The sequence below is a fragment of the Lissotriton vulgaris genome, chromosome 2_2 (genome assembly GCF_964263255.1).
Source record: "Lissotriton vulgaris chromosome 2_2, aLisVul1.2, whole genome shotgun sequence".
NCBI lineage: Eukaryota > Metazoa > Chordata > Amphibia > Caudata > Salamandridae > Lissotriton > Lissotriton vulgaris.
Window position 1 is genome coordinate 304,623,058 of NC_141688.1, and position 14,065 is coordinate 304,637,122.

Here is a 14,065-nt window from a genome sequence, read left to right on the forward strand (position 1 = left end):
CGAAACAATACATAAAATACATGTAAGTGGCAGTTGGGGTACTTTATCGCATACTTGTGCTAGCTCAGTGAGAGGCCACAATGAGGAAACGATGTTCTGAACTTCATGTGAAAACTCAAGTCCTGTCCATGACGTGATACTTTCTTGAGCTGCTCCTGTTGCAGCCCGAAGCCTTTCCGCTGCTCACGGTGGGCTGAGGGTGAGCTGGGCCAGCGTGTGACTCAGACACCAACTCTTTGTCACCACCACTGCTCATCAATGGCAACACACCAGCTTCAGGAGACTCCCTCTGCTGAAGCCACAAAGGGGCCTTATGTTATGGCCCGCACTTTAGAAGAAGATACTCGAGAGCTGTAAGCTGCGATGTCTGCTCCGAGTGAGACACCTCGGAGAGCCCACACGCCCCAGGCTAGCAGAGGCAATTGTTTACCTCCAAACAGGCCCTTTATGAGGAGCGCGCGCCCTCAGGACGCTTTCCTTTTCACCTCAGAGGCCTGCTTTGTCTCGCTTCTAGGAGCCCGGCTCGGTCCCTAGAAGCGGGGACACGCCCTGGCCCCTGCGTGCGTGAGACCCGCCCTCCCAGGTACATAAAGGAGCCGTCAGCCAGGACGGAGATGAATGACTGGGAGGAAGACGCGCGCGGAGCATCAGAGAGGATGGGGGCCGCGTCAGCCATCGTCAGCCTAGGATGTCTGCTGTGTGCAGCACGGAGCGCACCGGTGCAGGTGAGGCTGCCGCAGACTTGCAGTCTATGCATTGTAATTGGATGTGTGTTGCGCTTACTGCCACTAAGCAGGCTTTCAAGCACTTTATGACAAATTATGGTTATTGATATCATTAAAACCTATCAGGTGTTCAAGCAGGAAGGCACACTTTTCGGTTACATTAATGTGGAAATATACTAGTTCTAACTTATTTTTTCATAACACACAAAATAAATATAGATAAATACAGATACCAGTAGTAAAAATTAAATACAAACAAAAATAAACATAAAAAATACCATAAAACCAGGAGCCATAATTATAACTAAAAAATTGCAGTTAGCAGATTGCTAGGTTATGCTATTCTTTGCTGCTTTGTTATGTGCTAAGGTAGCTGCTTTTATACTGTGCTTTCCTATGCAATTGTATGGTACTGTATTTAGTTTTTGCATAGCGCCTTACAATTGTGACCCTGAAGTGCTGTGAGGATTTTGCCTAAACGGCAAGCCAATGCAATGTTGGTGAAGTGCATGTTAAAATGTGCTCCAGTGCTTAATTAGTTTAAAAAAATAAGCATTTGCAATGCAATCGGTCCTTCATTACTAACTGTTGGCGCTATTTGTGTTGTAAATGCTGATCTTTGCTAGTTTTTTTGGTTAAATATTATTCCAGCAATAGCATAAGTGATAAAATGAAATCCACAAAGCAAGAAAATGGTGCAGTCAGTACCATAGGCTGTGTGTAGGTGTCCATAAATATCAGTGACTCATCCTAAACGAGCAAGGTATCACTTGACCCCACATAACAAAAGTCATCTGCCTTTTTTGACATCTGAAGCTTTTAAAGAATTTACTTTCTACCATCATAAGCAAGTAGTTACCATGTTTATCTAGTAATTTCTTGATTATGCCAATTCCTTTTAGTTTCCTCCCCCTACGAAACAGACTAGAAGACTCTAACAAGTTCAAAACGAAAAAAGCACACCACATTGCCAAAAGTACGGTTAAATATAATGTTACCCCTTCTCTTTGTCAGTTCCACAGGCTACCAGTGGTACAGCGGATTCAATTCAAAACAGCAGCCATTTCACTAAATTATTTTCAGACTCATATTCCATCACAACATTTGTTCTGTATGTCCCAGAAACTCTCACTTCCTCATATGGTGAGAGTTTTTTTTCTTGTGCAGCAGTCAAGGGGCGGAACTTCTGCCCTGAATGCCTTTTTTCTGTCTACCTTCCGTTTTATGTTGGATTATATATCTGTCTGCTCTAACAAGCTACAGTGGTGGTACACTAAGAACGACCTTCACTTAGCTTGTACCCGCACTTTTTAGCAGGGGTACATTCCTCTTAATAGGAGAGTACCAGAACTTCTCAAAAAGCAAGCGGGAACCCTGGTATGGTGAAGGCCAGCACTTTTATTTATATTTTAAGTACTGGTTTGATTTAAAGGCAGACCCTACATGGGCTTGAAGACAGCCGTTTGTAAGGAACGAATGATGTGGGACAGTGCTGCTATTTATTCATTTGTTTATTTAGTTGTAAATAATCACCTTTTATGTAATTATCGTCCTTGGCTCACCTCTGCATCAGTTCAGACCCTGCTGCTTGCTCAGTACCCTGACACATAAAACATTCAATGTACTGAAAAGAAATGTTCTCTGAATGCAACCAACCTTGTAATCTACCCTTCTCTAGAGGTGCACAGTGCCATCCCATTATTAATATGTATTAGCTACTGCCTGTTGCTATCATTTACTAATAAACATGAAAATCAAAAGTGAGCACATGATGAAAAAGGAAAACCAAATCAATGTCTAGCAGGGCCTGAAGCCTCTTTAAGAACTGGAGATCATATGTGGCACACCCCATGAGCTATTGCCCGGCAGCGTGCAGAGGGGTGCAAAACACGACTCGAGTCACGAGTGTTAACCTCGGGAGATGCCCAGCATCTCTTCTTACGGGTTCGCCCAGCATTTAGAACGCAGGTCGATGGGTGTTGGCGTGTAGCAGCCAGTGGGAGGAGGCGGGGCTTTGCCTCACGTGAATTTCAAGACGGTAGGAGGGGCCATTTCGCACTGGCCAATAAGAACAGAGAAAGTTGGTTAGCCAAACAAAATAAATAAGTGAAATCTCCTGGGTGTCAACCAAGCACCCAAAGGCAAGACAATTCAAAGTAACGGGCCAATTGAAAGCCAGCATTTCAGAATAGCATAGCAAAGAACCGGTGGCAAGTGTTGAGCTTGGTTCAAGCCCATAATGTAGATACATCAAGTCTCAGCGCATGAGTGCTGACTTTAGGCTCGACCTAAAAATAAAAAAATGCAGATATCTACATTTTTCTTAAGGGGTGATAACCCTCATCCTCCACTGGCTCCATCAACTTCACCCATAGGTACTGTACACTTTCCCCTACTGGGGCACCATTCCCTTCCACCATTGGCATCGCCCACGGCCTGCATGTAGATTGTCCAAATCTAGATTACAGCGAGTGAGCTTGCCTTCCTCAAGGTGGCTTCAAGGGGTTTCAGAAAAAGATGGGGCCCATTGGCGCATTTTAAAGCCAAGTTTCGCTTACATTTTCTAAAAAGCCACAGTATCTGTAAGGGCACGCCAAAAGGACACTTATGAAATGTGCAAATACCTTCATGATCCAGGTTGGGGGTGTGGAGTGAGGGATGGGGTGTGTGAAGAGGTGCTTTTACCTTGCTCGAAATAAAATATCAAACTTACAAATGGGAGGTCTATGGTATAATAAAACGGGATGTGTAAAACCCTAGGGACAGAGAGGTGGACAGTGCCTTGCACAAGGAGGATAGACTTAGGCATAGGTGAGAAGAGAATCAGATGGGTACAGGGCTCTAGGTATACAGTGGCCACACAGGAAAGAGTAATAAACAGCACCTGTTTGCTGCTGAAAAGTGTCCCAATTCTCCCATAATAAGTATAACAACTCTGCTGAGAAATGCAGCTAGTTCAATCAAAACTGATTGAGTCCCTGACAGTATCAGCCCATTTTAAGCACTGTGCTGGTGCAGGCAGAATGTGATACCATGGGCACAGGTGAGAGTAAATTGTGGGATAGATGAGAGTGCAATGCCGTGGGTTCAAAGTAATAATCGGGCAAGGTGCATACGGTGTTACCTTGGTTCAGAGGAGGAGACAAAGAATAACATGTCAGAGTACTTCCGAAACTGATGCCTAGGTGCATGACACTGGGTGAAACTACTGGCACAGAGAAGAGAGCATCACTGGGGGATGACGGAGGAGGCCGTAACTTCATAGGCAGAGAGAAAAGGGCGATGCAAAGAAAAAAAGAGAACATTGTGATACTGTTGGGCAAAAGCATAGGCACATGGAAGAGTGTAGAAAAGAGAATGATGCACTGAACACAGAGACGCTAAAATAGGAGGGTGATGTTATAGGATTAGAGGTTATAGTGATACAAGCAAGGGAATGAGAACAGTATAAATGCTGTGGTTGCTTGTGTGGTCTGTCGGTTTCCGTTCAAGTGTGGAGGGCCACTAGGTGTTGTTCCAATGGGAGGTGTTTCCAAAAATCATCACCTCCGTCTTGTTAGTGTTGAGCTTCAGGCAGCTGGCCTTCAGCCAGTCGATGAAGCTTGTCATGCTGCTATGGAATTTGGTCAAAGAGCTGGTTGTCATTTCTTAGGATATGATGTTGAGGCCATGGATTCTGACGATGTCGGCCAGGGACATCATACAAGTGTTGAATAGAGTGGGGCTGAGGGATAAACCTTGAGGGACGCTGCAGATGATGTTCTAGGATTCCGACGTGAAGGGTGGCAGGCGGAATCTCTGAGTTCGTCCTGTGAAGAATGCAATACATTTGAGGGCGTCTTTCTGGATCCCAATGTGTCGGAGTCTCTTGATGAGGGAGTGGTGGGATACGATGTCAAACACTACTGAGTGGTCGAGGAAGCTCAGAGCCGCTGTCTCTCCCCGGTCGATGAGGGTCCTGATGTCATCAGTGGCATCGATCAGGGCAGTCTCGATACTGAGGTCGACGCGGAAGCCAATTTGGGAAGTGTCCAGCAGGTTGTTGCTCTCCATTTATTTGTGAGTTGATGGCATTCTCGAGGACTTTGGCAGGGAAGGGGAGCAGAGGGATGGGGTCAATCAATCAATCAATCAAGACATTTGTAGAGCACACTACCCACCCGGAGGGTCTCAAGGCGCTTGGGGGGGGGAGTGCTGCTACTGCTCGAACAGCCAGGTCTTGAGCTTCTTCCTGAAGGAGAGGTGGTCTTGGGTCAGGCGCAGGTCGGTCGGGAGGGAGTTCCAGGTCTTGGCGGCCAGGTAGGAGAAGGACCTTCCTCCTGTTGTCGTTCTTCGGATGCGGGGGACGGCGGCGAGGGCGTCACTGGCTGATCGGAGATGGCGTTTGGGAGCGTAGAAGTTGATGCGGTTGTTGAGGTAGCTCGGGCCTTGATCGTGTAGGGCTTTGTGTGCGTGGGTGAGGAGACGGAAGGTGATTCTTTTGTTGACGGGGAGCCAATGCAGGTTTCTCAGATGTCCGGAGATGTGGCTGTGTCGTGGGATGTCGAGGATGAGTCTGGCTGAGGTGTTCTGGATCCGCTGGAGTCTCTTCTGGAGCTTGGCGGTGGTTCCGGCGTAGAGGGCTTTGCCGTAGTCCAGTCGGCTGGTGACGAGGGCCTGGGTGACCGTCTTCCTGGTCTCGGTGGGGATCCACCGGAAGATCTTTCGTAGCATGCGCAGGATGTTGAAGCACGACGAGGAGACGGTGTTGACTTGTCTGGTAATGGAGAGGGAGGAGTCCTGGATGAAGCCCAGGTTGCGTGCGTGGTCTGTCGGTTTGGGTGCGGTGCCCAGGGCGGGGGCCACCAGGAGTCGTCCCAGGCGGAGGGCGAGGAGCCCAGGATGAGGACTTCCGTCTTGTCTGAGTTCAGTTTCAGGCGGCTGGTCGTCATCCACTCGGCTACGTTTTTCATCCCTTCGTGAAGGTCGGCTCTGGCGGCGGCGGGGTCGTTGGTCAGGGAGAGGATCAGCTGGGTGTCGTCAGCATAGGAGATGATGTTGAGGTTGTGTTGGCGTGCGATGGCCGCGAGGGGGCTCATGTAGACGTTGAAGAGGGTGGGGCTCAGCGAGGATCCTTGAGGGACGCCGCAGATGACTTCTGTGGCCTCTGACTTGTACGGTGGTAGACGGACTCTCTGTGTTCTTCCGTCGAGGAAGGAGATGATCCATTCCAGTGCCTTCTCCTGGATTCCGACGTTGCTGAGGTGCTGCACTAGGGTGCGGTGGCAGACAGTGTCGAATGCCGCGGAGAGGTCTAGGAGGATGAGGGCCGCTGTTTCTCCGTTGTCCATCAGGGCTCGGATGTCATCGGTGGCAGCGATGAGGGCGGTCTCGGTGCTGTGGTTGGCTCGGAAGCCAGACTGTGAGCGGTCGAGGGATCCATTCGTCTCGAGGAAGGCGGCCAGCTGTTTGTTGACGGTCTTCTCGATGACTTTGGCTGGAAACGGGAGGAGCGAGATGGGGCGGTAATTCTTGAGTTCGGTGGGGTCCGCTGTAGGTTTCTTGAGTAGGGCGCTGAGTTCGGCGTGCTTCCAGCTCTCCGGGAAGGTGGCAGTGTCGAAGGAGGTGTTGATGATGTCCCGCAGGTGGGGTGCGATGACAGCGTCGGCCTTGTTGAAGACGTGGTGAGGGCAGGGGTCGGTCGGAGATCCTGAGTGGATGGAGTTCATCATGCGGACGGTGTCTTCGGTGCTGATCGGAGTCCAGGCGCGGAGGGTGGTGGTGGGGGGCGGTGGTTCGGTCGTGGCATGCGTCGGTTGAGTGCTGAAGCTGTTGTGTATGTCCGCGATCTTGTTGTGGAAGTAGAAGGCGAGTGAGTTGCAGAGGTCTTGCGATGGGGTGATGTCGTTGTTTCCGGCGTTGGGGTTGGAGAGCTCTTTCACGATGTGGAAGAGTTCCCTGCAGTTGTGTGCGTTGTTGTCCAGCCGGTCCTTGAATTCAGTTTTCTTGGTGGCGCGGATCAGTTGGTGGTGCTTCCGGGTGGCAAGCTTGAGGGTGGTCATGTTGTCCGGTGTTGGTTCCCTTCTCCAGGCTGTCTCGAGGGCTCGGCAGTTCTTCTTGGAGCTCTTGAGTTCGTCGGTGAACCATGGGGCCTTCTTGCTGCCGGGTCTGCTGGGCGGGGTCCTCAGTGGGGCGAGTTCGTCCGCGCAGTTGCTGATCCACTTCGTGAGGTTGTCGGCGGCCTGGCTGGGGTTCGCTGAACTGGCGGGAGGGTGCTGGCTCAGGGAAGCGGCGAGCTGGTCGGCTGTGATCTTGTTCCAGCTCCTTCGAGCAACCTGTTGCTGGTGGTGGTGGATCGTCGTTCTTTTGAAGGTGAAGTGGACGCAGCTGTGGTCCATCCAGTGGAGTCCGGTGGCGTGGCTGAAGGCGATGTCTTTGCTGGATGAGAAGACGGCGTCGAGTGTGTGTCTGGCGAGGTGGGTGGGGGTGGACACCAGCTGCTTGAGACCGAGGTTGGCGAGGTTGTCGAGCAGGGTGATGATGTTGAGGTCGTTGTTGTTCTCCAGGTGGAAGTTGATGTCCCCCAGGAGTATGTAGTCAGCGGAGGGGAGGGCATGCGGGCTGATGAAGTCGGCGATGTCCTCGCTGAATTGTGTGCGTGGTCCCGGGGGTCGGTAGATCAGGGTGCCTCTGAGGGTGGTTTTGGGGTCCGTGTGGATCTGGAAGTGCAGGTGTTCGGCGGTTGTCAGGGTGTCGTCGGTGTTGGTCTTGATGCGGATGGTGTCCCTGTAGATGATGGCGATGCCTCCTCCAGTCTGGTTGTCACGGTCTCTTCGGGTGATCTTGTAGCCCTCTGGGATGGCGATGGCGATGTCGGGCGCCGAGGAGTCGTTCGTCCAGGTTTCCGTGAGGAAGGCGACGTCAGGAGCTGTGGTGTTGAGGAGGTTCCAGAGTTCGATGGCGTGTCTGTGGACGGAGCGGGTGTTGAGGAGGATGCACTTCAGGTGGTTGCTGCTGGTGTTCGGCTTGGCGGGTGCTGGTGCGGGGCAGGTCCGGATGCAGGTGAACTTGCAGGCGTTGCAGCTGAAGGCTCCGTGGGTGCATCTCGGGGTGGCTCGGTGGCAGTCCGGGAGTCGGCCGCTGTTGAGTGCGTTGAGGGTGGCGGCGTCGTACGTCCGGCGGGTGGGCTGGGGTCTGCGAGGGCCAAGGGTGCAGGCACTGGGCGCGGTCCAGGCGTGGACGGGCGCAGACGGGCTTGCCTTTGGCGCGCCTTTGGCGCACAATCGGCGCGCCCACTGCGCGTGACCGCTGTGCGTTCGCACGGTCGCCATATATGGCGAAGTGCGAGGGAGGGCGGAGCAGCTGGGAGGCTGGAGCGGGGAGGGCACAGAAAGAAAAGGGGGCGTGGTTAGCGACGGAGGCGGGAAGCGGGGAGCGGGGAGAGAGGAGACCGGGGGGAGCGTAAACAGGGGGACAGGCGAGAAATATACAGCAGAGCAGAATACAAATATACAAAATACAATCTCAAACAGGCAAAGGGGCACACAGCAAGTAAAAAGGGGTACAGGAGCCTACAGTAGCAGCAAACACAGCGCTAGACTGCAGGAGACCACGCCGCTCGGTGGCAGGGGGCGTGGTCACACGGCGGCGGCGGGGTCAGCGAGGCAGGCGGGTGGCGGGAGGCACACGCAGCAGCTAGTGGCCGTGCGGCGCAGGGGGTGTCCTAAGCTAGGTCACCCCCTGGGGTGGTAGTTCTTGAGTTTGCTGGGGTCGGCAGAGGGTTTCTTTAGAAGGGGTGTGACTTCTGTGTATTTCAGAAGGTCGGGGAAAGTGTCAGTTGTGATGGATGCATTAAGAATGGAGGTGAATTTGCTGCTGATTTCTTTGCTCCCGGGGTTAAAGAGGTGGTGGGGGCAGTGGTCCGTGGGTGCTTCAAAGTGGATGGAGTTCATAATAGTTATGGTGCTCTGTGTGGTGAGCTGTTGCCATGCGGTGAGCGGATGGTTGTGGGTGGCATTTGATGGCATGAGGGGGCTCTCAAGGTCAGTGGGCTGGAGTTTGAAGTTTCTGTAAATGATGGCTAGCTTGATGTGGAAGTAGTCTGCCAGAGTGTTGCAGACTTCCTGGCAAGGCGAGATGGTGTTCTTGGTGGCTGACGGGCTGCAGGACGTCTCCCTTTAAGTATGCTGCATCATTTGTGCCTGTGCACCATATAGGAACCTTCCAAGGCCTGTGGGCATCAAAGACACTTGAAGGAATCTCTCTTGAAGTGATGTCACTTTCCTGTATTCGCAGGCACCACAACTAAGTCATCCGGTCTACTGATTCTGAGCTCCTCCGGACTCCGTAAGGTTTTGCAACACAAGTGGTGGTTTTCCACAGCTCTCAAGGCCAGCCCTACCCTCTTACCTAATTTGAGGACAGTATCCCTCATGGGGGTGGCAATAACTGAACCCCTGTGCAGCGCATCAGCTTGCAGTTGCAAAGGCTTGTTGACTTTCTTCCAAGTAGATCTTAGGGCTCCAAGTAGCCTCAACCTCAAGCATCCCCTGTTACCAAAGTCTTTGTCCACATCGCATCGTTTGCACCATGGCCTGCATCTTTTAGTGAGCTGCTTGAGGTCCTCTCGCGACTCCAGTGCCTCCAGCCTGTGGGTCCATTTGAAGGTCACCTTTGTTTCTTTTGGCCTGCCCTGATTGCTCCGGCTTACCCTGACTCCCTTACTTGTGATGAGTCCCCTGGACCGTGCTAGTCCCGACGTTGCTCCATCTTCAACTCCTCTGTTGGTTGAATTTCCCAAGGCTTGTTGGTGCTCCCGCTGGACACCAACCCCTCAGCACTCAACATCCTTTATGGGACAGCTTGTGTATGGCTCCTGGTCTTCCTTAGCGTCGCCTGGTCCCACAGCTGGAGAGTCAAGGTCATCATCATCTCTCCTGCAACACCCGACATCAGAGGGCATTCGTCTTCCAAGTCTCCTGGTCACTCCTGAGTGACATAAGCTCTTTCCCCTCTGCTTGCAGGTACCTCTCATCTAGAATCCACCTTCGGATTCCACCTGACACTTTCTCCTTCTACAGTACACTCCACCAGAGAAAAAGCTGCGGCCACTGCGTTAGCTGGAGGGGGTCCCAGTTCTGGGTATTTCTACACACGTTTGCCACACACTACTGCCTAGACAGTGAGGTCCGGTATGATGGGCATTTCGCCCATTTGGTCCTTGGGAACATCTTAGTTCGCGGACCTACCCCTGAGGAGAAATTGTTTTTGTATTTTTTCTAAAGTAAGGAATCTGCAGCTAGAAGTCTCTATCAGATGAATAAGTTTCTTTCCTTGTTAGAGACTCTATCTAGTTAAAGATTCCTTACCGACCTTCCATCCTCCCCGTTCTGCAAATCTTTTTTCCTTTAACGTTGAAAAGCTCCTTCAGAACCTCACTTTGGAACACTACTCAATAGTGAAATATAGCTGGGCCAGCTAAAAAGGATCGTGTGCCGGCGCTGGAACCATGCGCCTGCTACCCCTACAACCATCCAATGTGAGGCCGGGGACGTCCCATCCTTGCCTAATGTAGCCCATGAACAGACTCACTTTGGGGCCCCTGTGTATGCAGACTACAACTCGCTCTGGTGATACGGGTCTCCGTGCTCCAAGCCCGACCCGATTTAAGCCCCGCATTATAGCCTCATCACAAATCCCTCAGTGGAACACACAGTTGGCGTGCGCCCCGAAGCGGCACAGGCAGGTGGCGGTGAGTACTGCTTTCAGGTGGCCGGCGACCACGGGCTGCGGCCGTACAGTGGGGGAGGCTGGGGGCTGGGGCCAGCGAGTAACCCAACAAAACAAACTCGAGAAGTATGCTTTCTCCAAAGCGGACAAAGATGCTCCTGACCACACTGAGGCTGAAGCGGCATCAACTAAAGAGACCTCACCGGGGAAAGAGATCACACTACAAGACATTATGACCACCCTTAATAATGTACACACCTCTCTGGAGTCCTGCATAGATACTGTGATCACTGATCTCTCCCTTATCCGTGCTTACCTTAGGAACCTTAGCTCCCGGGCGACGGAGGTAGAATCAACAACCGCCGCCCTGGGTACAGACAAAGCCTCCCTGAAGAAGCAAGTGAAACAGCTGGAAATCGACAACAGAGCCATGGCAGCGAGGCTTTATGACTACTAAGGTAGCTCCCACCGCAATAACGATGGCATCCTGGGAGTGCCGGAGGGAACAGGGGGCCCTGCCACGGACCTCTTTGTGTAGGATTTGATCAAAAACCACTTGCAGCACAGAGGACTCTCTAACTACTTTTCGGTCGAGCGGGCCCACTTAGTCCCTGGAGGCAGACCCCGGCCGGGGGCGCCCCACGACCTATACTAGCACACATTTTCAATATCCGCGACCAGATCCTCCAGCCGGCGAGAGCTTCCCCCAGATCCGCTATAAGAAAAGCGTGATATCTTTCTTCCCTGACTACACTGCGGCTGTGGCCAAATAGCGGGGGAATTTCATAGTGGTGAAGCAGGAACTTAGGAACCATGAACTCAAATACTCTATGCTGTTTCCCGCAAAACTCAGAGTGGAGGTGGATGGGAAGACATGGTTCTTTAACACACCGGATGAGGCACAGGACTGGTTGGAGGAGTGACAACATGTCCAACACCGTGGTAAGCCCAGCCGCAACGCCGCTCGTTACATATCAAGATCGCAATCCCAGGAACTGATGGCCAGCTCACCTGAGTCAGGTACTCGGCCCAAAGAGAACTAAAAGAGACAAACCAGAGATTCTCTGAATGTGACTCTAGCGCACAAGAGCATTTTTTTTTGTAAGCCGGATGACGGCGACACATGAAGACGAAAAACGCCGTGGCCTCAACACATGCGTGGAGGGGGCTGCTAGCCCCTCCATTGACTTGATGAGACAGGAACACATCCAGAGTCAACTGTTCAGCGGTCCCCCGAGAGAGACTCTATACAGATAAGGGGTTCCCAACATCTCACTATATTCATTTAAATAAAGCTTGGAGGGTATCTCTGTCCTCAGGAAGGCCCCCGAGGGACTAACACGGGAGCTCTCTCCCCCTGCAAAGGTACCGGGTAATGGGGACTAGGCACTCTGCAAAGTTGGGGTGAAGGGAAGTTTTAAAACATCTTGCAGGGAGGCAGGGAGGGGGGATGTAAGGGTTTTTTGGCATAGTTTTGATTCATTGCGTTTGTTTGTTTGCTTATGCTACATGGCACACCATAGGTCACCTCATGCTATTCGTGTGCTACGACCATGCAATTTGGATCGCATGGAGCAGGTTACACACATTCCCTATGCCGATGTCCCATGATTCCTCGACACCTATGACACCCCACACACAGCACCTACAATTTTATCCTGGAATGTTAATGGTCTTCAAGATAAGCTTAACAGAGGGCTAGTTCTATAATACTAAAGCGTAAGGCACCAGCAGTGACTCTCTTGCAGGAACCCCACTTAACAGGGACAGTCTGCAAAGCCCTAGATAGGTGGGGTTTTAAACTGGCTGTACACTCAGCTTTTATATCTAGTTTGTGGGGAGTGGGAATCCTCCTTAAGAAGCAGTACCCGATTGTCATTAAACACACAAACGACCATGGCCAGTTTGCGGCGTTATCATGTCAGTGGGAGGGTCGTATGGTTAACATAGTGTCCATTTACATCCCGCCCGCGCCCCACTCTTCAGCATTTCAGGCGCTTAGCGAATTCCTACTTCGGGTCCCACAAGGCTACTTAATAATAGGAGGCGACTTCAACGCCACTCTAGATGATGCTTTAGACTGCACACCCCCTCGATCACAACACCGCACACACTCTGCTCTGACGGACTACCTAGACACTGTATACATTTGGCTATATGCAGACTACATCCTTTTATATATGGCCTCTCCCAGATGCTCCCTGTCCTGCCTCTTAGATATCTGTAGCTCATGTGGGCGTTTTTCAGGGTACACAATCAATTGAACGAAGTTGGTGCTCTATGTCTTGAGGGGCCCCCCACCGCACCTCCCAGCTGGCTGTGATGTAACAATTGTAGAAGACACTTTCAAATATTTAGGGATTCACATCACCCCTGACCTGGAAGTATTTATGACATTAAATCTCAAAGCCCCTCTGAAACGGTTGCAGAGGGATACCAAGCACTGGCAGTCGCTGCCCTGGTCGACCCTGGAAAAAGCCGCGCTCCCCATGTTTCTCTACGCCCTCCAAAACGCACCCTTCTTAGTCCCCCATACTTACTTCTGTGCCATTGAGGCAGAGGTTACTAAACTCCTATGGGACAACAAGCCGGCTCCATAGCTATGGTAAAACTATACCGCACCTGGTATGATGGAGGCAACGCACTCCCGAACATACAGACATATTAATGGGCCGCTCAACTTATAGTGATTAACCACTGGATTCACGTTCCCCACACGGACCAAGCTTATGTCCTTGACAGGTTGCAGTTGGGTGTGACGGGGCCTTACCAGGCGCTCTACAACTAGACCCGGACCCTAATGGGCCCCACAAACCACACACTCCCTGTATGGAATATAGTCCAAAAAAAGTTAGGGTGTCATACCATACTCACGGAACCAACACCCCTCTGGGTCACGGATAGGCCTGGAAGGTTGGAAAGAAGCAAAGGCTTTACTCACTGAGACCATATTGGAATATCTTAAGTGGGTCACCTCTGAGTGCAGGGAAAATTATCCCATTTACACAGCTCCAGACGCAGTACAGGATGGCCTCAATGGAGCACTTCTGTTACCGGCAGATCAAACACGGCCTTGAAGCGGCAATTCCCCGACACCATCCTGCCTGAGGTCTCCCTGCTAGAAGATAGGCTCCTGACGGATCACATGGACAAAAAAGCAATATCAATGACATATCATAAAATTATCAATAACATGCCAGATCCGGTGCAGAAGCTAGAAGAAAAATTTCAGGCAGAAGTAGAAGAATTAGATGACACAGATTGGCAGGAGGTCCTAGCCTCCCCTAGAGAGGTGGCGATCGCATCTAAATTACGCCTGGTGCAACTCACGATCTTCCATAGAGTCTACTACACCAGAACTACTCTCTGTAAGATCGGGAAGGTGGACACCCCGCTCTGATTGCGACAATGTGGGGAGGTTGGCACCTTTTTTCATACTATATGGGTATGCCCTGCAGTGGCGTCATACTGGGAATCAGTTATGTCCCTTATCACGAGAGTGAGTGGAAACCTAGTCTCTGCAGAGCCCAAATGCTGCTTACTCAATATTTGGTATGCGACAGACCAGAACTCGACGTTACAAACTTGGGCTACCCTGGGTATTATGCTTGCCAAAAGAAATATTGCTAGAC

At 51.4% G+C, this 14,065-nt stretch overlaps 1 protein-coding gene across 1 annotated transcript in view; it reads left to right on the plus strand.

The window, feature by feature from the left end:
• The first annotated feature begins 630 nt into the window (after positions 1-630).
• Positions 631-14,065, plus strand: part of LOC147729357 (astacin-like metalloendopeptidase) — a 531,217-nt gene continuing 517,782 nt past the window's right edge. The window contains exon 1 of the mRNA XM_086959628.1: positions 631-725. Coding sequence (XP_086815754.1) covers positions 657-725 — 69 coding nt within the window. The 5' untranslated portion in view covers positions 631-656. The remainder of the gene's footprint in view (positions 726-14,065) is intronic.